Consider the following 24,412-nt stretch of genomic DNA (forward strand, 5'->3'; position numbering starts at 1 on the left):
CCTTCTCCCAAGCTGATAAACACAAAAGAATTTTTATCATTAATTCAGACGGTCCATTTCTCACCATCTTCCTCATTCTCCTCTTCATCTTCATCTTCCGGTAGTTCTGAATTCTCCTTAGGTTTGTTTTCCTCGTCTTCTTCCTGCTTTCTTTTCTGCTCCTCTTTTTTCTTCTTTCTCTTTTCTTTTCTTTTCTCTCTTTTAGCTGCAAGAGCTTGCTTTCTGCTCTCCTCTCTTGACTGTGAATAAAATTGTTGTTTTAGTCACTAAGTCCTTCCCGACTCTTTATCTCATCTTAACAATAATGCAATGATTCAAAATAAATAATGAAATGATGCTTTTGTTTATGATACATGGGGTTTCTCATGTATGTCACTCTTAACACACATTTATAAAAGCAACAAAAGAAGAAACAGATATGCTGGATATTATAAAAATTAAAAGTTGTTGTGCTTCAAAGGGATCATCAATAAAGTGAAAAAACATAAAATAGGAAAAAATTTTTGCAAATCTTACATCTGGTAAGGGTTTTGTATCAGGAATTGATAAAGAACTCTTATAACTCAATAATGAAAAGACAAATCAATCAATTAAAAATGGGCAAAGGATCTGGAGACATTTCTACAAACAATATACAAATGGCCAATAAACACAGATGCTCAATATCACAAACCATCAGGGAAAAGCATATCAAATCACAATGAGACACCCATTTCACTGTCACTAGGATGGCTAATCAAAAAGACAGATAAATCATGGTTAGAATGAGAAGAAACTGAAGACTTCATACACTGCCGGTAGGATTATAAAATGATGCAGCTACCTTGGAAAACAATCTGGCAGTTTCTCAAGTGGTTAAGCACAGAATTGCCATATGAGCTAGCAATTCCATTCCCAGATATATACCCAAGAGAAATGAAAACATATTCATACAAAAACTTGTATGCCATGCTTGCTTTGGCACCAAACTTACAAAAAAAAAATTGAAGTAATACAGAAGGTTAGCACTACTCCTGCATAAGAATGCCATACAAATTCATGAAACATTCCATAATAAAACAAAATAAACAACTTTTATACCTATGAAGTGGAAACAAACTAAATGTTCAACAACTAATAAATGCATAAACCAAATGTTATGTATCTATATAATGGGATATTATTCAGCAATAAAAAAATGAAGTAATGATATATGCTACAATATGGATAAACCTTAAAAACATGAAGCAAAAGAAGCCAGTCATAGAGGACCAAATACTGTATGATGATTCCAAATATCAAACGTCTGGAATAAGCAAATCCATAGAGACAGAAAGTAGATTGCTGACTACCTAGATTTATGTGGCATTGTTTAATTAAAATGCAACTGTTACAATCTTTATAAGATATTAACAAATTTCACTATGAAAATGTCCATAGGAGGCCATTATAGAAATTATTTATTTTCAGAAAGGGGAACATGACAATGGTTGCCTTACATCATAAAGAAAGCTTGAAACAAACAGAAAACACATCAAATTACTCACATTTCTATGGAAATTATCTAAAAAATCCTCACCATATGAAACTGACAATGAAGTCCAATTGTCCTGGTAATTAAGTAAAGCACTTTCCTCAAAACTATAATTTACAATTCTAAGTCACAAATAAGCTATTTTTAACATTTTTATTTATCCAAAACCAGGTATCAGCAAATTATGGCTTGAATGCTAAGAATAACTTTTACATTTTAAATGGTTGAAATGAAAATGAAAATGAAATGAAATGAAAAGGCAAACATTTCATGACATGCAAAAATATCACAAAATTAAAATTCTGATGTCCATAAATAAAATTCTACTGGAACACATTCATTTAACCACTGTCTGTGGGTGCTTTCATACTACCACAGCAGAGTCAGAAAGTCATGACAGAGTTTGTATGGCCTACAAAGCCCCAAATTTTACTCTTCTGCACTTTATAGTGTGGCCAAAGAAAGAAAAAAAAAAGATAAATAAAGTCTCTAAACTCCCTATGTAAATGAGAAAGGGTCTGAGGACTGAAAGAAGAAACTGCATATTCAGTTAACAATTATTTTATCATTTTTGTAGCATAAGAGCAAAATGGCTGTTCAGGGAATTGCTGACCATACCCCTGGGTAGTTACACAAAAATAAAATTACAGACATGGAAGGAACCATAGAAGTCATCAAACTTTAAACTTCCCTTTATTTTAAAATGAGTATTATTTTTTCCACTTGTGATTTCAACTATAATCAAGTTTATCATGGAGGTATTAGAATTTACTTAATTTCCTAATGATAAAACTTTAAGGTTTTTACCTTTCCCCTTATTATAAGCTATTTAACAGTGAATGCATCTTTGAGCATCTGTCAAAGTATTTACCTTAGGCTAAATTTCTAAAAGAGGAATGACTGGAGTAAAGGTATGCTCTCTTTTTAATTTGTCAAATCATCTCCATTAATAATTACACTAATTTATACCATGTATCAAAAGTCATACCAGAGTGCTAATTTCTCCACATCCTAGCCATCAACAGCTATTATCAAACCTTAAAATTTTTTTTCCCCAAACAGTTAAATTTTGAGTTTCCCTAGTCTGGCAAAGGAAATTTAAATCACTCTTTCACTGTGCATTTCTTTGTTTATTCATGAAGCTGTGCCTTCTCCATTTATTTACTGAAAATTCATATTTCTTTTTCTGTGAATTGCCCATGAAATTATTTTTCATTCTGGGCAAGTTATCTTTTGTCTTATTGATTTTAAGCAACTTTTTATTCTTTTTTTAACAAGTTTTTTTTTTCTAAACAAACTAAGAATTGGTATCAGAATTTTGGCATCTCTAAAATGATTTTTCCCCTTTCTTTTATCATCAATGAAATATCTTAATGTTAAGCTATCTCACACATTCTAACTCTACTTGATTATAGTATTTATTCTTTTAATATAACTTCTGGGTTCATAAGAACACCCTCATTTTCTGAGCCACACTGAGCCTCAGAAAAGTGATCTTTTAAAAAAAAATTTCCATTATATTAGTACATCCAAGGAAACTTAGACATTTACTCTTTAAGAATTTAATAAACCACTGATACCCCAGATCTTATAATAAAGAAAGATTTCCAATGTCTTAATAAATTTCTGCCTACACTAATGGTAAAACAGCTTAGGCAATAATATCATGTAGAAAACTGTGACGTGTTTAAAAACTAATTCTTCACTTATATGGTTAAAAATATGTTTTTGTATAACAGGTAAGAATAAAAAAAACTGATGGTAGTTTGATAATTTATCATTTTATAAAAAGATTTTGTTAAGATTATAGTCATATAAGTAGCAAATGTATTCTACTAGATTTTCAACCAGTTCTAAAAAGGAAAATTATATTTCTCACTCACCTTTTCCAGATCAAGTTCCTTTAAAAGAATACTTGCATTCTTATTTGCTTCTGCAGCCTGTTGGTCTTTAGCCTTCACAATTGTCTCAACACATTGGTGACATTTTTTCAACAGTTCCTATACCAGAAATGGAATTATATAAATATGGAAACACATAAAGAGGCCAATAAAACTTGAGCTGATAAGTACACCAAAGTTCAGGGCTTAAAGCCCAAATTATTGAATATTTACTAAACCAAATCAAGTTATCCTTTGAATCTAGAGTTTGACTGAAAAATCAAAATAAGCTACCATTTTCTTAAAAAGTTTATGTGTTCTTAGAAAACTGTCTAATCAGACTAATAATCTAATGATAAAGTTTAGATGCAGTTGCTATAATTACAGTCTGTATTAGGAAGAAAATCTCAAAATAATTTATAAATTATACTCATTCTTCATTTGCAAATGGAGAAACTAATCATTGAAAAATCAGGTTATCTGTCTTATAAAGGATGAAAAGAACAGGCTGTTAACATATACTTTGGTATATAATTCCATAAAGAATAAAAATGTGCTTCAACAGCATATTAAACCTACCTTATCAGTGATTGTTGCTATGTATCTCATGCATTCTATATCAGAAGGGAACTGATTGACTTCCTTAACCAAATACTGAACAACTTTTACATGACCCTGTAAAAAGTACAACAAAAGGTACACAAAAGAAAGCACTGAAAGCTGGCCCATATCCTTAAAAACTTAAGAGTAAAAGGTATAGTAACACTTCAGAATTTACTAAACTTAACAATTGAAACTATGAAAATATGAACAGAGAGAGGTAAGTACAACATGATGGGAAATACATGGAAGACCAAATGACATTTCTCCTAAATTTAATTTGCTCACATCCCACTAAAAATAGAAATACTTTTGAATAGAAATAGAAATAAATCTATTAATAAAATAAAAACTGGTGATGTGAAATATCTCTCAATATAAAAGGGAAATTAGATCTAAAAGAGGATATTCTAAATTCCAAAGCATTATTTTGCCCCTTTTTGCTTTTTCTTACTGTTCATGGGGTTCTCACCGCAAGGATAGTGGAGTAGTTTGCCATTCCCTCCTCCAGTTAGAACAACAGTTAGAACTTTACATGGAACTGATAATTTTGACTGGTTCAAAATTGGAAAGGAGTACATCCAGGCTGTATATTGTCACCCTGTTTATTTAACTTATATGCAGAGTACATCATGCGAAATGCCCGGCTGGATGAATCACAAGCTGGAATCAAGATTTCCAGGAGAAACATCAACAATGTCAGATATGCAGATGATACCACTCTAACAGCAGAAAGTAAAGAGGAACTAAAGAGCTTCTTGATGAGGGTGAAAGAGAAGAGTGAAAAAGCTGGCTTAAAACTTAACATTCAAAAAACCAAGATCATGGCATCTGGAATCACTGGGGACGGTGACTGCAGCCATGAAACTAAAAGAAGCATGCTCCTTGGAAGGAATGTTATGACACACCTACACAGTGTCTTAAAAAGCAAAGACATCACTTTGCTGACGAAGGTCTATCTAGTCAAAGCTATGGTTTTTCCAGTAGTCATGTACGGATGTGAGAGTTAGACCATAAAGAAGGCTGAGTGCAGAAGAATTGATGCTTTCGAATTGTGGTGCTGGAGAAGTCTCTTGAGAGTCCTTTGGATTGCAAGGAGACCAAACCAGTAAATCCTAAAGGAAATTAACTCTGAAAAGTCATTGGAAAAGACCTTGACTGAAGGCAAAAGGAGACGGGGGTGGCATAGGCTGAGATGGTTAGATAGCATCACAGATTCAATGGACATGAATTTGAGAAAACTCCAGGAGATAGTGAACGACAGAGAAGCCTGGTGTGCTGCAGACCATGGGGTTGCAAAGAGTCAGACACGACTTAGTGACTGAACTACAACAACAACTTTGGCTCTATCTTACTAAACTAAACAAGGTGGACTGTCATATTTATCTGAGTCCTATGACTTGAATCTAGGTGAAACATTTTCTAGATGGTATTATCAGAGGCTTGATGATCTGTAATCATTAAAAGTACATCTATTTTAACAACCAAACTTGCATAGTTTCCCCTAATACTAAGGTTCTAAAACATCTTCAAGAAGTAATCTGATGGGGAAAATTCCCTGGTGGTCCAGTAGTTAAGGTTCTGTGCTTCCAGTGCATATGTACGGGTCTGATCCTTGGTGGGATAACTATAAATAAAATCTTGGGAGAAGGAAATGGCAACCCACTCCAGTATTCTTGCCTGGAAAATCTCATGGACAGATGAGCCTGGTGGACTAGTGTCTGGCATCACAGAGTCGTACACAACTTAGCAACTGAACAACAACAATACACAATCAGGCAGATGGTGATTTGGGGAAATAGTTCTTGATGGAAATGTGACATAAAATGAAGAGTGAAGTGACCTAGCAATATGGAATACAGAGTTTTGTAAGAAATTAACATTTGTGTATAGAATAATAATTGCAAATATTCAAACAATAAAGTCCATGGCTAAAGAAAAAAATAAATAAATAAAATAAAATAAAATTTTGCACGTGCCATGGTGTAGCCAAAAAATAAAACAATAAAAAATAATTAGTCTGATGGTGGCAAAAGCCAGAAAAGTAGTTGCCTCTTGGGCAGGGAATTAACTGAGAATGGGCATGATTAAAGTTTCTAGGATTATGGAAGTAGTTTATATCTTTATGGGATGTGGGTTACATAGGTATATGCATTTATTAAAACTCATTAAACTTAGCATCTTAGATTTGTGCACTTTTAATATATATAAATTATATCTCAATTTAAAGGAAAGAAAAAATTGGAAAAATATTTAAGATTTTTTAAAAGACAGGTAACTTACACTGCTTTCATTCAATAGCTATTTACTGACCATCTAGTTTGTGTCAGGCACTGTGCTGAACAACTAGGTATAAATAGTGGTGAAAAAGACAATCATGAATCTTCACCTTCATAGATCTTCCAGTCTAATTAGGGAGTGAAAGTGAAAGTCACTCAATCATGTCCAATTCTTCGTGACTCCATGGACTGTAGCCTGCCAGGTCCCTCTGTCCATGGAATTCTCCAGGCAAGAATCCTGGAGTGGGTTGCCATTTCCTTCTCTAGGGGATTTTCCTGACCCAGGGATTGAATCTGGGTCTGGGGCAGATTCTTTACTGTCCAAGCCACCAAGGAAGTCCCTAACTGGGGAGAGGAGCATTAAAAAACTAATACATGTTTGCATGTATAATTACAAAATGAGATAAGAAAATAAACTATAAAAGAGAACAAGAGAAACTTTTCAGGTTGCAAGTTAGGAAAGGACTTTCTGAGAAATGATATTTAAGGAGTGGACATTAAAGAATAACGAGAAGTGAGCAAGGTGAAAAGCAAGTGAAAGAATATTTCAGGAAAAGAAAACCAGTGAGCAAAGGGCCTCAGGAAGTTAAAAATTTAGTGAATTCTAGGCCAGTGGCTGAAGTGTAGTGAGCAAAGGGGCAAAGGGGTACGGCAGTAGAAATGACTGGTCTGAGCCTGGCATGAGCCATATGATACAGGGCTTTGTAAGCCATGTTAAGTAGTTTATAGTCTATCACAATTTTAATGGGAAAGCTTTGTAATATACAGCAGAGAAGTAAACCTTAATTTATACAGGAGGTATAATAAATTTTTATGAGAGTCTACTTGTTTTTGTTCCTCTTAAGCATCTATCTACCCATAATATCTGCCCTGAAATCTCATGTTTTATGTACAAAAATATAACAAAACTCTTCAAGATATGAAGTTATTTAACAGCAAAGTTGCTTATAGGGAACTACCATACAGCTCTAAGATTTGGCCATAAAGAGAGTACAGATAGCAGGGGTGTGTATATAGAAACAGCGTCAATTCCTCAAGACCAATTTATCTTTCTCCTATGACTTCAACTTAAAATTCAGTAGTTTTAAACAAATTCTGTCATTTTTGTCCACATCAAGTTACCTTGCGAAATGCTGACATAAGAGGTGTAATTTTCCGGTTATCAGCTCCATCCACATCAGCACCTGATCGCACTAGCAATTGCACCACTTCAAAATGACCACCATTGGATGCCAACCAAAGTGGTGTGTTTCCCTTCTTGTTACGAACATCAATATGGGCTCCCCTGTACAAATCAAAGAATGTTAGTATAGCTTGCTTCCTATGAGAAGGGGCTAACTTTTCCTTTTTTTCTCTAATTTATCTTTTCTCTTTTATAAAGCAGCAAATACGCTGTTCTTTTAAATGTCAAATAAAGTAAAACAATTTTATTAACTGTAAAGGCTCTGAAAAGTGAAACGGATCATAGGAAATTTTTACAAATATAAAATTTACCTACCTATTAATCAGGAGCTCACAAAATTTGTAGTGACCTTTGTCCGCTGCTATTGTTAAAGCAGTGTCTCTTGAGGAAGGCACAGGGGGAGCATTGACATCTGCTCCTTTATCTAGGAGAACTCTTCCAACCTCTGCATATCCCCCAGAAGCAGCTTCCATCAAGGGGGTAAGACCAGTCTGTTTAAACCAAAAAATTATGTGGGTAAATTACATTGATTTCTTTAAAGGACTGAAACAATGACTTATAAGTGGATTCTATTTCTGATTTTCTCTCCCAAGAGAGCTAAGCAAAATTCACTCTTAAGCTTTACTAAAATAGCAAGTGAAAATTGTTAGATTCTGTTAAGACATGCTAGACTAAATTAACTTATAATACCTTATGGTAATAAAAAACAGTTCATAACATCTCTGTTGTTATAAATCTACATGAGACAGTAACTGTCTCTTTTAAGAAATAAAAAAGTGATAATCAGGGGAAAAAATAAGAGACTTTCATTCAGACATTTTCAATTTGGAATGACTACTAGATTGACCATTGTCTGGTTATAAAGAATTATACAAAAAAAAAAAAAAAAAAGAATTATACATAAGCTACATGTTTCAGGGGGTCTAAGTACCTAATAGTTCTAAGAAGAGAAATTATAAACACTGACATACTAACTCCTACTTTCTAAATGCTACAGTCATGAAATTGTCATAATCTGTTACAATCAGATTATAGTTGCCTCAATTTTAGTTCCCTCAGTTTTGTAATTTATAAAGTAATTTTTAATTGAGATTTTTACCAGTGGTAAAGCACCTGTCTCATTAAAGGAGATCTCAGCTGTCCTTAATAAAGTTAGGAATGGTGACAATGTGTCACCCGCCACTGGATAGCACTATTCTACGATCCTGCACTGGGGCAAGAATTTCCTAATTTTAACTTAGAAAAATTTAAAATAGCACATTCAATTTGAGTGTGCTATGCTATGTTATATTATGCTCTTTCTATTAGAAATATGTCTGAAGTAGTTGACAAGTTATAAAATGCTTACCTTTGCCCTATGTTCAACATTGGCTTTTCGGTCCAGAAGCAAGCTCACTACTTCTGCTCGGCCTTGGAAACAGGCCAAGGTGAGAGCTGTGTTCCGATTGGTCTCTATTTGGGCATTAATATCTGAACCCATATCAAGCAGCAGTTTCACTGCAGGAACATGTCCATTCATTGCAGCCAACATCAGGGGAGAAATACCTAGTTTACTCCCAGTCCTAAGGGGGGAAATGTGCTCAGAAAATTAAAATAATATGTTGCCTGTTGTTTTTTTAAAAGCAGAGAGAACATAAAAAATGTAAAACTTTCAGTGAAAATAAAGCTTTCTAACACCAAAGAATAGATTTTATTTGTTTAGTCTCAAAATTAGAAAACCTCATAATTAGGAAAATCTCACAATTAAAAACACAACCCCTATTCAGAGGCTATAAATTTCTAACGATATATAACAAAAGAGTTTTCTGAAATGAAACCTCTTTGAAAACAGCCATGTTAGCTGAAATAAGCTCTCATTACTACAGGAATAATTGTTGGCCTTGCAACTTTAGTATTATCTTGCTTAAAAATGGCATCTGTCTAAATATTTAGGGGAAAACACTTAACTCTAAGGTCATAATTTATTAATCATGAATAATAAAATGAACAGGTGATAGATACCTTGAATTAATTTCTGCCCCAGCATTAAGCAGAATCTTAATGATATTAACATATCCTCCAGATGCAGCTAGACTCAGTGGTGTATAATCAGACACGTTCCTATGTTCTTTATTTGCACCCCGAGCCAACAGCAAGTCTACCACCTACAAAGTAAAATAGGAACAGAGAAATCTAGTTTACACCAAGGGTTCATCTTATAATGAATGAAGCACAAAGAAATGGGATCGTTAAGTTCTCTGAATATCTAACATTTTAATCAGATAGTAAATATTCAAATGCCAGTACTAGATAAATGAATTCAATTTTATATCAAGGAATTCAGACCTATGAAATCCTAATTATATTGAAATAACAAGTTGTTACTCTTTCACTTCCTCAATTATTAAGTGACAAATTTGCATTTCCTGTGTTAGGATTTTGCTCCATTCAGAATAGATTCTTTAAAAGGACATTTACTATTCTCATTAAATATAAAGAATATCTCAAAACACATGCAAGTTTTATTCATGTAGCTAAACTACTAAGCACATGCATATTTAAAATACAAATAAAATGTTTACAAAGTGAAAATAAACATCAGCATACTTCCTGACGTCCACCAGAACATGCTAATGAAAGAGGCGTATCCTTAGTTCGTTCAGATTGTGCTTCTATGTCTCCACCTTTATCCAAAAGGATTTCAACAACTCCAACATGTCCTGCTGTTGCTGCCAGGATCAGTGGTGTGAAACCTAAATCAGAAAATAAAAATCTCAGTCAAATTTGTGTTTTTTACTTAATAAGCTACTGTTTTTTAATTCTCTATTGTTTGAGGAGGAAGAAGTCTTTAGGACAGATACTTATAATCATTTAACATAAAACTGCTTTAAACACTAATCTGTTACTGACAAAACCCCATAAATACTTGATAAAAAGAAAATGCTAAGTCAAAGAAAACTATTCAAGCTTATAATCATAATAAACTTTGATACCTTTGTATGCTCTACTTTTGGACCAAGGAAAAAGCAAACACAACTTGCTGTACTTCCCTGAATTTCTGAATAATAATTTGGCTCTGTAGATGAACAAATCTGGATATACTTAATTGAAATATGCTAACCCATCTTTTCACTGAATAGTCCAGGAACTACTTACCCACAGTGAAAAAAAAATTGTTTTCTGACACTCAAGACTTTATTTCTAACACTTCTTACCTTTTTTGTCTCTGTGTTCAATTTTAGCATCTCGTGCTATGAGTACAGATACAAGTTCTTCATGGCCACCTGCACAAGCTAGGGTTAATGCGGTGTCATGATTGCTCTCAGTCTAGGAAAAGGAAAAAAAAAAGAATTAAACTTTTTTCTGTTTATGGTGGGGTTATTGATTGAAGAGCAAATAATGTTAATTTCCACAATTAATGTACAATGAATCTTTTCCTTTCCAAAGAAAATTGGAATGTGCAAAAAATAAATATAAATAAAGCAGTCTACTTACATGTGCATCAATGTCAACTGAAGGATATACAGGGGGTACAGACTGAGAAGCCACATTGCTTGGAGACTGAGAACAGGGTTCAGGTGTAAGACATTCTATGTTTTGAGAAGAGCTGTTTGAGCCAGTGGGCACTCTGCTACTCACAGCTGAAAAACAATATTCATATTGCTGAATTCTACTTAAAAGTAAAGTCATTTGTATACAAAAAAAACACAGAAAACAGAATATTCTATAGCAGTAATACAATGTAGTAGTCAAATCACAAGCTTTTGAGTCAGATGGACATATGTTTGAATCCCAGTTCTACCAATGACTTTCTGATCTTGGGCAAGTAATTTAAACTCTCAGAACCTCAATTTCCTTATGTGTAAAATGGGATGATAAATATAATACCTCCATTGTAAGGTTGTTGGGAATAGAATACTGAGCATGGTACCTGGCATTTAGTGAAACAGAAGAAATAGCAGCCTTTTACAGTGTCAGTAGGAAGAAAATAGTTTCCAATTGAAAAAAAGGAATTGTAAATCTTAGTTTGTAAAAGGCAATTAGATAAAAATATCCTGAAAATAATGCAAATTTTAAAAAAAGAAGAAGAAAAATAGAAGATGTAGAAGAAGGGAAAGAACAAGTCAGAGTATCTCTCTCATAAATAACAGAGAGTATGTATTTTTAAAATTCAATATTTATTCTGAAAATTTGCTAAAATGAATCAGTGTCTGAAAATCAAATTGCTTTAAAAATGAACACTGGAACTTTTATTTGGGACCTCAAAATCTAGTGTCTGAAACTGAATTAAATGAAATTATATCTTTGTGGCTCTGCATATTTCTTTTCTTTCATAAAAGACAAGAGTTTGCCCCATGGAGGGGGAAACAGGACCCATCTCAGACGGATACTGTGAATTGTCTGTGAGATAATGTATAAAAAGCATTTAACACAGTGTTTGGTACGGTAAGTGCCCAATATATGTAATTATCAGATATTTTATAGGACTTCAGTACTATCAATCACTGCATTGAAAAATAAAACATTACAATTCACTCAAGAAAGAAAAAACTCAGAAAAAATATATAATCAATAGTATAGAAAAAGACAACAAAGTTTCAGTGATGGCAATTAACTTCCTCTTACCCATGCTAAAAGTCAATCAAAAACACCTAAGTCATAAAGGAAAATTTAAGCATTTCAATGGTTGGAGAATGTTTTCTCTCTAGAATTTTGATATGGCTGAATCCCAATCAAGGATACTTATGACCACAAGTATGAAAGATTAATTGTAGTATGCTACTTCTTTATAAATAATAGCAAATTTTAAGGATGTTTCTACATGAGCTGTCCCTTCCTCCTCCCAACCAATATATATAAAATCATCTTGATCATATGAATTTCTGCAGCTTCTGTTACCACATAAATATACACATAAATATTTAGCCATATGGTTATAAATAAAAATTATTATAAACATTTGTTTTGCCTTATAAGAATGTGCATGATGAAAACAAAGCTTTAAAAATCTGCACTGAATGAATTAAAAGCACATAGTATTTTGCTGCCCCCCTCAAAACAGCTGATAAGAGTGGAAAAAAGTTCCAGAAACAAGACACTAAACTTTGATATATAGCACCTTTGTAACACTAAGATTTTAACAGTCTCATAATCATTAACATATGTTAATAAAGAATTACTTTTCTATCATTGTTAAATTTGTTTATTCATGCTATCTCTTTTTGTGATTATGAAAAATAGATATTCAAAAAAATTTAAATAGTTGACTAGAGTGCTATGTCAGAATGTGATGGTATAAAAGACTTTTTTTTACAGAGTTGGTTTTTAAAAAATACTTTTGTACATTCAACAGCTCTATTATCAAAAAAGTGTTGCTACGTTGATTGTACATTTTGGTACAACAGTACCCTAGGAACATTTTTTTCCTCCTTATAATAATGACAATCAGAAACATTCCACAGAAGTGACTTTAAAAGGATAAATTACATATGAAAAGTTCTAAAGATAAAACTAGAAAATAGCAAAGATTTTAAAAGTATATGTGGAATAAAGGATTTATTAAGATAAAATTATACCAGGACTATGACAATTTCAAAAATCCTAAAATGCTTCCTACGTCTGATCAAAATGCCTCTGAAAATGACCAAAACAGATCATTATCATGAAAGTCACTACATAATTCAAATTAAATTTATGTACTATCCTAAAATGGGGTGATACTTTACTTACTTCTTTATAAAATTTAAGACAGTTTTGTAGACAATATGGAAGATAGTAATGTTGCAAGGTCTTAAGACATTAAATCACTGTAATCCAATTTAGGTAACAGTAACTGTATAAATATTTCCATATAAATAACAATCTATAAATAAAACATTAACATCTACTAGAAGAAATGATTACTTAAAGATATTTTATCGTAAATTCCCTCAAAGATAATTTTCCAATTACTTCATTCTAAAACCTAAATTGACTATCACCAGATTGCTTAAAGCAAGATACTTTTGAATTGGTATGTGTTGAAAGCCTATTAAGATGCCAACAACATTAACAATGTTCTAAAGTCACAAAACTGTATTAAACCTTATATACAAATCATATCTTAACATAAAAATAACAAGGGAAATTGTTATTTTATACAATTTAGAATTCTAAGAAAATAATATCTTAAATATAAACTCAGAACTTCCAGTTGAATCAAATGCATGCATATTATATCTAAGGTTCTTAAACCTGGCTGAATTGAGTTTGAATCTTAACATTTAACTAGCAACTTAATTTCCATTAGCCTCAGTTTTCAACAGAAAAATAGATGGGAAATGGACTTATTTTTTAGTATTACTAAATAGCTCATAAAATTACATATATAAAAGCATTTAGCACTGAGCTTGGTAAATGGCAAGCACTCAATAAATGTAAATAAAGAGATATTAGTTGATTTTTTTTAACTAAGGAACTTAATATATTAAGAATGAAAATTTTGCTAGATGTTTCTAGAACTGCTCAATGGTCAAAGCTATTTTGAATTTCTTTAAATTGCTGTTTATTTTTAGACCTTTATTCTAGACATCTGAACTGAGAATCACTTGCTATTATGATAACTTCAAAAGCCCAGCACTTACTTTCGGAAGAAATGGACGTGAAGAACCATGTTTCCAATCTGAGAGTAAACATATATTCTGGTTGGGACTATATCAAGTATGATACATCTAAGACTATATACTAAACTGCTGTCAGTCAACTAGTGAAGTTATGACATTAATAAATTATGTATCTAACTAACTCGCTTTCATGACAAATATTTTGAGATAGAACAGCAGTTAAAAAAAAAAAAAAAATCCTGGGACTTCCCAAGTGGTCCGGTGGCTAATTAACACTCTGCCTTCCAATGCTGGGGGTGAGGGTTCAATCCCTGGTCAGGGAACTAAGGTCCCACATGCCTGGCGTGCTGGGAAAAACAAAAAATAAAAAAACCCTCCTAAGAGTAAAACTTACTGCCATTATCTAAAGTAAAATTGTAAGATGTATTCTCTTTTATTAATAAGGCATGATTCATATAAAGGCATGATAACTAGATTTGATATAGGTAAAATTAATTACATCTTTGGCCTAACCTATAATTTTACTGACATATTAACATATTGTATAATCATGGAACTAGGTATTTACCTAATTCATCCTTATTTAATTTTTTTCACCTTCAATTAAGAAATTAAGAGAAATTCAGACTTAATAAAATAACATTTTAAATTTTGAGGCAAGTCATCCTTTTTGCTATATATTTTAAAATATAAGCTTCAACAAAATGAAAAGCTTTTAAATAAAGATAATTTTTAGGGAATTCCCTGGCAATCCTGGAGAATTCCCTGGACAGACGAGCCTGGCAGGCTACAGTCCATGGGGCTGCAACAAGTTGGACATGATTGAGCAACTAACACTTCACTTCACTAGCAAGCCAGTGGTTAGGACTCTGCACTTTCACTGCTGGGTGCCAGGGTTTGTTTGATCCCTGTTCAGGGAACTAAGATCCCACAAGCTACGCAACATATAATTTTTAATGTATTGACAGATTTATACTTTAAAGCTTATTAACAAAAGAATATTGTACAATATGGTGGGCCAACTGTGTCAGGAGACATTAATGTCTAAAAGAAATTAAATTTTATTCATTTAGATTAATGTTAAATATAATTAAAAGATGTTTTCTAAACTGATTTTTTGAAGTTTCATGTGAACTTTATAAAAGGTCACTTCAATTTAACAAATAGTTCAGTGGAATAAACAGAATTTGACCTCCTCCACAAGAAATAGCCTTAAATACTACCATAAAGTTAACACCTACAAGTACCCTTTAGAGATGTTTTCTCCATTCTTTAAAAATAAAAGGACAGGTCCTAAGTTCCAACAAACTAAACTGATCAGTAATGTGGGTTTCATAACTGCAAATGGAGTACTTAATTAGGAAGATTACAATGATATTTATAGAACCCTAAGTCTTAAAAATGTTCCTTCCAGGTCATGAGTTTCATTATTATTAATCCTAATCACACTTTATACTCTAATATCTGCTTTAACCAAATTAGTAATCAGAACCATAAATGAACTATAAAGTTATTCAATATTTATAACAACTTGCAATGCTAATAACACAAAGTTAATCCGAGTGAAGTGGCTATGGGCTGAAGATATAAAAAATAAAATTAAAGAATAAAGAATCTAACTCCTTAAAACATTTCCTAGCATTTTAATTTTCTTTATGAAAACTAAGATATTCCTCCTCTGCACAGCGATACCTATTACATATCAGAGGAGCCTCACAGGCACTCTTACAATAAACACTGGAAGTCATACACATGCCCAATAAAATTCCTGAATTAAGTAGTTTTATTCCACATTTAAAAGATTCAGTAAAGATTAGGAAGACTAAAGGCTCACAGAAGAAAGGAAACTGGGAAAGCATAACTGGGATGAGAGGAGGGGAGGAGAATATGACAAGAAGAAACAGACAACAGTAAAGAAAAAAAAATGTTGCAATCAAGAGACAGAGGACTGGCCTGCCTTTGAATATCACTCCAGCTACATCTTAGTTCTTGGTCTTCATCCACTGTCAACAGCCATTCTGGCTGCATTTCTGAACTGCGCTCTCATGGAGGTGATACATTCACCAGCCATCTTTAGGAAGGTAAATGATTAATTGCACTGTTTTCCCACTGCTGCAAGGACAATGAAAGGGAAAGTAAACTTGTGCACCTCATTTCATATCTAGTTGTAATTTTCCACACAACAATAAACAGAAACATACACTTTTAAGTTTATAAGGCTGGTCTCTTTTTTGCTTTGGTGATTACCTCTGTGTGTGTGTTTGAGTGTGTGTGTGATGTCTGTGTGCTTTCATCAAGACAGTTACTACAAAAAGCCCAATCTCCAAATCATTATCAAATGGACAATACTTTCAATGTACATTAGATCTTCTAATCACACATATTTTAACAATATGGAATGCTTATGGTTTTTTTCTGAATATCCCTTTTAATTAGAATGTTTAAATTGATCTAATAAAATCATAAAGAAAAAGCAATGTGATTTAGAGTTCTGATTTCCAAATATGAAAATCACCAATAGGAAAATTAAATGTCTAATCTTATATGATTATCTCTAAAGCCTGCAAAGAAATTCTACTTTGAGATCTCCTACCCAAGATATGAGACAGGGTGATTTTGATACCAAAGGTCTAAAATAAAGGATCATGACAACTTTATTTCTTTGCTTATGCAAATAATGAAAAAGAAGAGGGAAAGCACACTTTTGTGTTTTAATGCTGTTGAGTTGAGTTAAAGTCACTTCCAAAACACCTCAAGAAATGATTTTATAAACATAGCTCTAAAAAGGAAAAATACCAAGTTGGTGTTTTTGGAAAGTTGTGTAAAGAAGTTGAGCACAAAAATTAAAGAGAAATTATTATAGGTATATTTCTTAACCCACCTGCTATCAGGTCATCAAGAGTGTCGGTAAGCGTCTGGGCTGGAGTTGCAACCATTAGTCCATCTGGTTCTTGCACTAACAGCCCCTGATCATGTCCAGTAATAGCAATCTGAGGCTGTCCTATAATCTGATGATTACCTGATACTTTCTGAAGTTCAAGAGAATTTGTCCCATTAGAACCTAATTCACTGGAAAAGTTACACTGTGGAGATGATAAAGGCTGGACTGGGACAAAATCAATTTGTTCTGCCGATGGTGGAGACTGTTGCTCATCATCAACATCATTATCTTTAAATAAGATTGTGTCAACCTGAGGTAACTCTGAAAAGTGATCCTCTGGGAGACTACCATCTCCTTCCCCTTCTGGGAAGACTCCTCTATGAGAGCACTGCTGGTGTAGAGATACTGTGTCTTTCTGACCTTTGGTTTCCAGATATTCTTTGGTAAATTGCTGCTGTGTTTTCATCTGCAACTGCCTTTCCACTTTCTGCAGTTCTTTCAGTATTTTCTTCTTCTTCTGGACTTGCTCTTCTCTGTTCTTTTTAAGTTCTTCTATCTTATCTTTGTTCAGAGGTTCACCTTGAATTAACTCCAATGATTTAAGCTGTGCTTTTTCAATAGCACTAATTCTTTGTCCCAGTTCATTCAGTTTTCCTTCAGTCTCCTCTACTATGCACTCCAAAGGCTGGTATGGGTGAAAAGGTGGCAGTACGTCCTGATCTGCTACCTGCAGGGAACTGGACTTCTGCTTGGATGTACCTAAGCACATGAAAAATGTTTGAAAATGTGCCATGCTAAAAAAAAATAAAAATAAAAAGAAGAAGAAAGAAAAAAAAAATCCCCACCCTCTCCCCACCCCCACCCCCCCACATCCTCCCTCCCAAACCCATGTAACTAGCGCTGCAGACGAACGCTCAAAGATTCACACCAGTTGTAGCTAATGACCAGGCTCTTTGATTTTACATAGCACAAACAGGGATGTTGCCAATTCAAAAAAATGTGACTTTTTTAAATTTAAAAAATGCAATATTTAGGATTGGATGATTTTGGAAAACAAGACAGGGGTAGGGAGAAAAGGAAAATCAAAGAGGAAAGAATCTCAAAATTCTGCTTATTAAATTGGACTTTTTAAAGAACATAAAATCTAAAGCAGAACCAAAATAATGTTGAGGGTATCATAAATGTTAGCTTAACTGACCAGTTTTTCTTTTTACAATATTAACTGTGTACATACAGATTACTGCAAGAAATTATAACTTGTAGATCAAAGTGGGGAAAAGTGTTTTTCAAATTACCAAAATGTTTCTTTTATTATTTTAAAATATAGGTTGAAATTAATTAAGATATAACCTTCTAAATTGTTCATTAATTAAGTCAAATACTTCCATAAGTGTTTAAGTTCACTACCTGAACACTGTATTAAACTTATACTACAAAGGACAATTATTCTGAGTTTAAGTAAACACTTCACGTAAAAATCTATGAGAGAAACAATGAACATTACCTGGGAGAAAATCAGACTTCCCATACAGGAGTACTCATATTGGCAGTGTACATTAAAAATGAAATAATTATACATTTAAGTGAAGGTTTTCAGTCACACTTAAACTTACTCCCCAAAGGCAAAATAATGATCAATAATCCTAACATGGACATAAAATGGAAGAAATATATAATAACCACTTTGAGGCCAGTTTAAGGTTTAATCTTATTTAGGAAGAACTGGGGCTATTCTACAACAAAAAGGAACAAACTACTGATATATCCTACAACATGGATGAACCTTGAAAACATTATGCTAAGAGTCCAGGCACAAAAGACCATATATTGTACAATCCCATTTATATCAGATCTATAGAGAAAAGGCAAATCTAGAGAGACAGGTAAGGAAAATAGTGGTTGCCTAGATTATAGGGGTGAGAATGCAGGCTGATCACAAAGAAACATGAGAGATTTTTTTGGAGTAATGGATCTAAAACTAGATGGAGGTGATGATTACACAATTCTGTAACTTTACTAAAAGTCATTGGATCGTACATTTAAATGAATTTTATGGTATGAAAATTAAGCAATATTAAAGTTGTTTAAAAAAAAACAGGTGAAAAATAGTTGTCTATTCTCAAGGATTGTGGTCAATATATATGAATAACATATGTACCTTCAGAGTTTTAAAAACTAGCTCATCCAATGCATTCAAAATGAGTCCTAGGTCCAAAAGGAAAAAAAATAATCCTTTAGATGTTTAATTGCTCTGAACTGCCAGAGATTGACAAAACTACTGGACAAGACAATCAGAGATTTAACTGCTTCTTTGTTAGAACTCAAAACTGCAGGTAGCTCAAATAACTGCAACATGTTACCATAAAAAGCCTAACAGATTTTCCCCTAAATACTGTCTTTAACAAGGTCATACAATCACAGTTCCAAAATCACTATGATAATTACCCATATTCAATTTTATATTTCTATCTGAGCAAAGTGGTGGGAAGAGATTTTATCCTTAAAGAGCAAAAGCTGTTAGCTTGTAAGATGATTTTCTACCTATTTCCTTAAGATTATATGGAAACCATGGTTTGCTTTACTTGTTCAAAGTACCTCATGACAATTAATGGTAGGAAAAAGGAGTTTAACTGCCACAGAATCTGCAAGCTCAGCAAGGAAATTTTCAGTTGTGTAACAAATTCAATGACATCAGCAGAGTAAATTCTTAAGTTCCGCAAGCTCCTCCAACATTATTTTAAAACACCCTTGTATAGTTCCTATGTAATTTGTATTTAAGATTAAGAAAACTAGGTTAAGAGTTCAACACTAAGACTGGTAATTAATTATGACCACTTTGGACATTCTCAGATTTAAAATCTTATATAAATAGTAAGATCCAAAATAAGACAAGAATTTTGAGAATAGTAACAGAAAGAAATGGCTCTAACTTGTTAACAAATAAAATACAAAGAGCAGAAGATTAAAAAGAGTAATGTATTTAACTGAAATTGAGACGAAAAGCCCTAAATTTAGGCAGCAGGAAAAGCAGAGGATGGTGAAATTAATGCACAAAAGGCAGTTCTTCCTCAAATATCCAATGACTGAATATCAGTAACCATAGAAGTGTGCAATTGCCTAGATACACAACAAAGCACTAATAAAAGCTATAATATCATGAATAAGTCAAGTTGGTGAAAAATAAATTATTCCTAGAAGCTGAAGCAACTCCTTCAATTTGGGGGAAAAGGAGAGAATGTTAAACAAGTGTCCTTTTAGCAACAAAGTTTTCAGTATGTAGGAAAGTAGCAGCATAAGATGTCAGAATATAAAAGAGCTCCTTCTTCCTCAAACATCTTGTACTGTCAGAGAGAAATAAATAAATCTATTCATTTGGTAGCACTGAGTGATATCATAAATTAATATTTAGGAACATAGGTGAAGTTACCATCTTATCTCTTTGGTGTGGTTTCTATCCTACTTCCTCAACTTTCACTTTTCCTCCATTAATTAAAAATGTTTCCAATAGGAAACTTTGATACAGAGAGAGCTTGGAATGTGGCCTTTATTTTTTATTGGAAGTAAGAAAATGAGGTAGATTATATACTTGTCAAATATTTGGTTTACTATAGAAATCAGTTTAATTCTATTAATCATTTTTGTGTCTAAACAATTAGTCCTCTGGGAAACAGAAAAATAATGGCCAAAGGAAAATAATGAATGACCTACAACTGGACCAAGGTTAAGCAAGTGTCCAAAAATAGAGTATCTGTGTTATAGGCCAACAGATTAAATCAACTGCTTTTACTATAAGCAGTTATATGTGAAAAGATATTATTAAATTTGTGCAAATGTAAATCCATACTGCCATGATTACTAATGGAAATCTACTAGAGAATATTATTAGTAAATCTTCCAGAGGAATATTCAACCTCATTTACTGTACATATACTTTTTCTATATAATTTTAATGCTTTGCTATTAAACTGAGAACTTTTCATGTTACCTACTCCAATAAACAACTCAGGGATATAAAGCAGTATGTTAACCTAATGCTTACTTTTCATGCATATTTCTGTTTTCAATCTTTTCCCTACAATTTAGAATACTCCGGCTTAAGTTCTTAAACATCCTCTTTAAACACAATGTTACTCTGCTTAAAAATTCTTAATAATTTTCTCTTGCCTTCAGAATAATCTATATTCTTATCCTGGCAGTTATTAACTTATTCAACAAATATTTAACAGCTAGTACAAGCAAGCCACAGTGGGCCATACAAAGACGAGCAACATAAACCCTGCCCTCAAAGAGCTTACAGTCTAAAACGGGAGATAAAAATGTACAAACTGAAGCATTGGCAGGTATGTAAATGCAATGGGGTGTAAAATATAGTAACCTTACCAATTGCTGGTGGGAGTGTAAACTGCTATAGCATTCTAGAGAGTGAATTCATAGTACTTTGTCAGATAAACATTATGGTTATCTATGACAGGCAATTCTACTCCTGAGTTTATCCCAAAGAAATTCTCACACAGATCCATAAGGGGACTGTAACAGAATTTTCACCATAGCATTGTCTGTGTTGGTGGGGAATGAGACACAATTTGGGTAGCCATCACTGAGAGAAAGGACAAGTGAAGAACAGGATATACAGAATAAACACTATGCTATAGGTAGAAACAATCTAGAGGTAGACATATGGATAGATCTTAAAAACTGTTGGGCTTCCCTGGTAGTCCAGTGTTTAAGAATCTGCCTTACAGCAGGGGACATGAGTTCGATTCCTGGTCCAGGAAGATCTCACATGCTGTGGGGCAACTAAGTCCATGCACCACAACTACCAAGCCCACGTGTTGCAACTACTGAAGTCTGTGCACCTTGAGCCTGTGCTCCTCAATAAAAGAAGCCACCTCAATGAGAAGCCTGAACACTGTAAAGAAGCTCCAGTGCAGCAAAATATAAATAAATAAAAATAATATTGAAAAAATAATATATGTAAAAAGTAAAAACCAAGCAGGACATACAACATAATATCACTTGCGTAAATTAAAATATACATAAAGAAGTGAACATTTTATAAGAACTTGTAAGAACAAAAAAATCTACAAATTAAACACATTAGAAGGACTGCCTAAGGGGAAGTATGGGTGTGGAGAGAGGGATAAAAAGGAATAAAGTAAAACAAGACAGGAACCATGATGACAAAGTCCAAGAATTAAGTATGATTAACTCAACCTTCCATACTTGAAGTTCAAAGGGGAAGTGAAGGTGCAGGAGTGACCATAAACAGAAGGAAGATCCAATAAAGTACCACAGGAATTCAGAGAAAAGAAATGACTCCTCAAGAGGAATGGAGGTGCACACAAAAGAAGTGTATTTTTTATCTTGATATCATTTTAATGTTTTGCAATAGATTAGTTAGTTCTAAGCTATACAACTACATAGAATCATCAGACTCACAATTTAGGATCTCAGTAGAATCAGTTACTACAAATAAATTACATGCAAGAAGTGGCTTCAGTCAACAAATTTCTTTACAAAATTAAATTTGGGTGGTGGTGGTCCCTGGGAACCAATGTTCCCTGATGGTCCAGTGATTAAGAATTTGCCTGTCAATGCAGGGAACACGTTGATTCCTATTTGGGCAACTAAGCCTTGTGTATCACAAGAGAAGGCACCGCAATGAGAAGCCTGCACACCGCAACTAGAGTAGCCCCCATTCACCACAGCTAAAGAAACCCATGTGCAGCAATGAAGACTCAGTGCAGCCAAAAATAAATAAATAAATTTATTTAAAAATTAAATATGGAAGGACAAAGGTTTGATATTACTTATATATCCTTTCCCAAGTGTACTCAGAACTATAGATGATAAAGCTAAACAATGCTATGAAACTGAGCATATCACTCTTACCCAGCTTCATTTCTTTTTTTATAAAGGTATTTCTGAGGCCTCTATCAATGTCAGCTAGGATCTCAAATCTTTGAAAACTAACAATGGATAAGTGAAATTAGTTGCCTAAACCAGGAGACTATAGTCAAGATGGATGGAGCCTGGACGAATGGTGCACATGCAAGAAGAATGTTTGAGTAGAATATATAAAAAAACACCTGGGTAAGACTTATGGGCATGCATATATTTTAAAAGGATGCAAATATGCATAAAGACTTGAGATAGGAGTAAAATGTTATAAACTTGAAAAGATGATTGCTAAGAGGAAAACAGTCCTAGAGAATAAGAATCCTCTCTCCATCACTAGCTACATATGCAATGCATATATCTATTGACTTAGAAAAAACAAAAACAAAAGGATCAATCAGCAAATTCATCACTCAAAGGAACTTCTCCAGAGACATAAGTGAGAAATTTTAGGAAGAAAAATTAAGGAGAAAATAATATATCTTTAATAATTTAAGATAGCTTTTACTATCCATGCAGGTGTACTTTTACATCATCAATTTATTTTTCCTAATTTACAATCATATAATATTCTATGATGCACTCAAACACAACGCATTATTACACCTTCATCCTGCAAAAATAAATGTTGGGGTTGGCAACACCACTTGGTATCTGGCAACAGCAAGTGCCAGGTGTCTAGATACAAGTGTTAATTTTTCCTGCCCTAATAATTTAGTAAAATGAAAGATTTCGTAAAAGGTAGGTTCAGTTTAATACTATTCAGTAAGTAATAAAACATCAAAGTAAAGAAAATAAGTAGATACTAAGTATAAGAAGATATTTCAGTAAGCAAAAATACGATTACTCACTTAAGTATCAACTTAGAAATCATGACCCAAACATTTCAGTTGACTTATATAGTAGATCTAAATTTAAAATGTCTTACTTCCTTTCTGTACATACTGTGTCCTTCCTAGCTCATTTCTTGGTTATTCTGTGGCTCTGTGTCAATAAATATTTTTTCAATTATTTCTTACATAGTACTGAATTTCCCTAGTCAAAGTTACTACAGTCTTCTATAGGATATAGTCAAACAAAAAAACAACAAAAACTGAGGCTTTTAGGTTCAAATACTTTACTAAAGTCTATTAGCCGGTTAGGATCCTCAGATTCTTAACAAGTACATGCTTAATTTGCTTTTTATTTCTTAAGACTAAAAATAGCAGTCTTCGTTTTCTGAAGTTAGAACAGCTTGGTGGCCAATGGAAAACTGCTAGAATTAGCTTAAGTCAGAGAGACTGCAGGTTATTTTTGAAATTAATAGTTTAGAAATGAAGTAGTCCTTGGTAAAGGCACTCAATACTCTAAATTACTAAAACTGACGTTAATTTGAAAGAGGTTTCTGTTTGGTGCTGTACAGTCATGCCTTACCAACTTTACTTAAAGCTATATGTTAAAAAAAAGTTGTATTAAAGATACTGAAACATACTTACACACTTGATTATGATTTCAAACATCTAGAACTTGTCATATAATGAATGAAATATGCTTATAAGTTGGTTTTATCTGTAATAGTTTTTAATACTTTACATACTACCTATTTATTTCAGAGAAC

The 24,412-nt window shown here is 33.0% G+C and overlaps 1 protein-coding gene across 3 annotated transcripts in view; it reads right to left on the minus strand.

The window, feature by feature from the left end:
• LOC102409452 (ankyrin repeat and KH domain-containing protein 1) overlaps positions 1-24,412 on the minus strand; it is a 104,772-nt gene that overhangs the window by 12,465 nt on the left and 67,895 nt on the right. For all 3 annotated transcript variants that reach the window (XM_025292570.2, XM_006070779.3, XM_025292571.2), the window contains 11 exons: positions 16,918-17,676; positions 10,930-11,075; positions 10,650-10,761; positions 10,042-10,187; positions 9,457-9,599; positions 8,804-9,017; positions 7,771-7,946; positions 7,395-7,557; positions 3,973-4,068; positions 3,397-3,513; positions 65-239 (listed from right to left, as the gene is read on the minus strand). In XM_025292570.2, coding sequence (XP_025148355.2) covers positions 65-239; positions 3,397-3,513; positions 3,973-4,068; positions 7,395-7,557; positions 7,771-7,946; positions 8,804-9,017; positions 9,457-9,599; positions 10,042-10,187; positions 10,650-10,761; positions 10,930-11,075; positions 16,918-17,676 — 2,247 coding nt within the window. The remainder of the gene's footprint in view (positions 1-64; positions 240-3,396; positions 3,514-3,972; positions 4,069-7,394; positions 7,558-7,770; positions 7,947-8,803; positions 9,018-9,456; positions 9,600-10,041; positions 10,188-10,649; positions 10,762-10,929; positions 11,076-16,917; positions 17,677-24,412) is intronic.

This window comes from Bubalus bubalis, chromosome 9, assembly GCF_019923935.1.
Source record: "Bubalus bubalis isolate 160015118507 breed Murrah chromosome 9, NDDB_SH_1, whole genome shotgun sequence".
NCBI classification, from domain to species: Eukaryota; Metazoa; Chordata; class Mammalia; order Artiodactyla; family Bovidae; genus Bubalus; species Bubalus bubalis.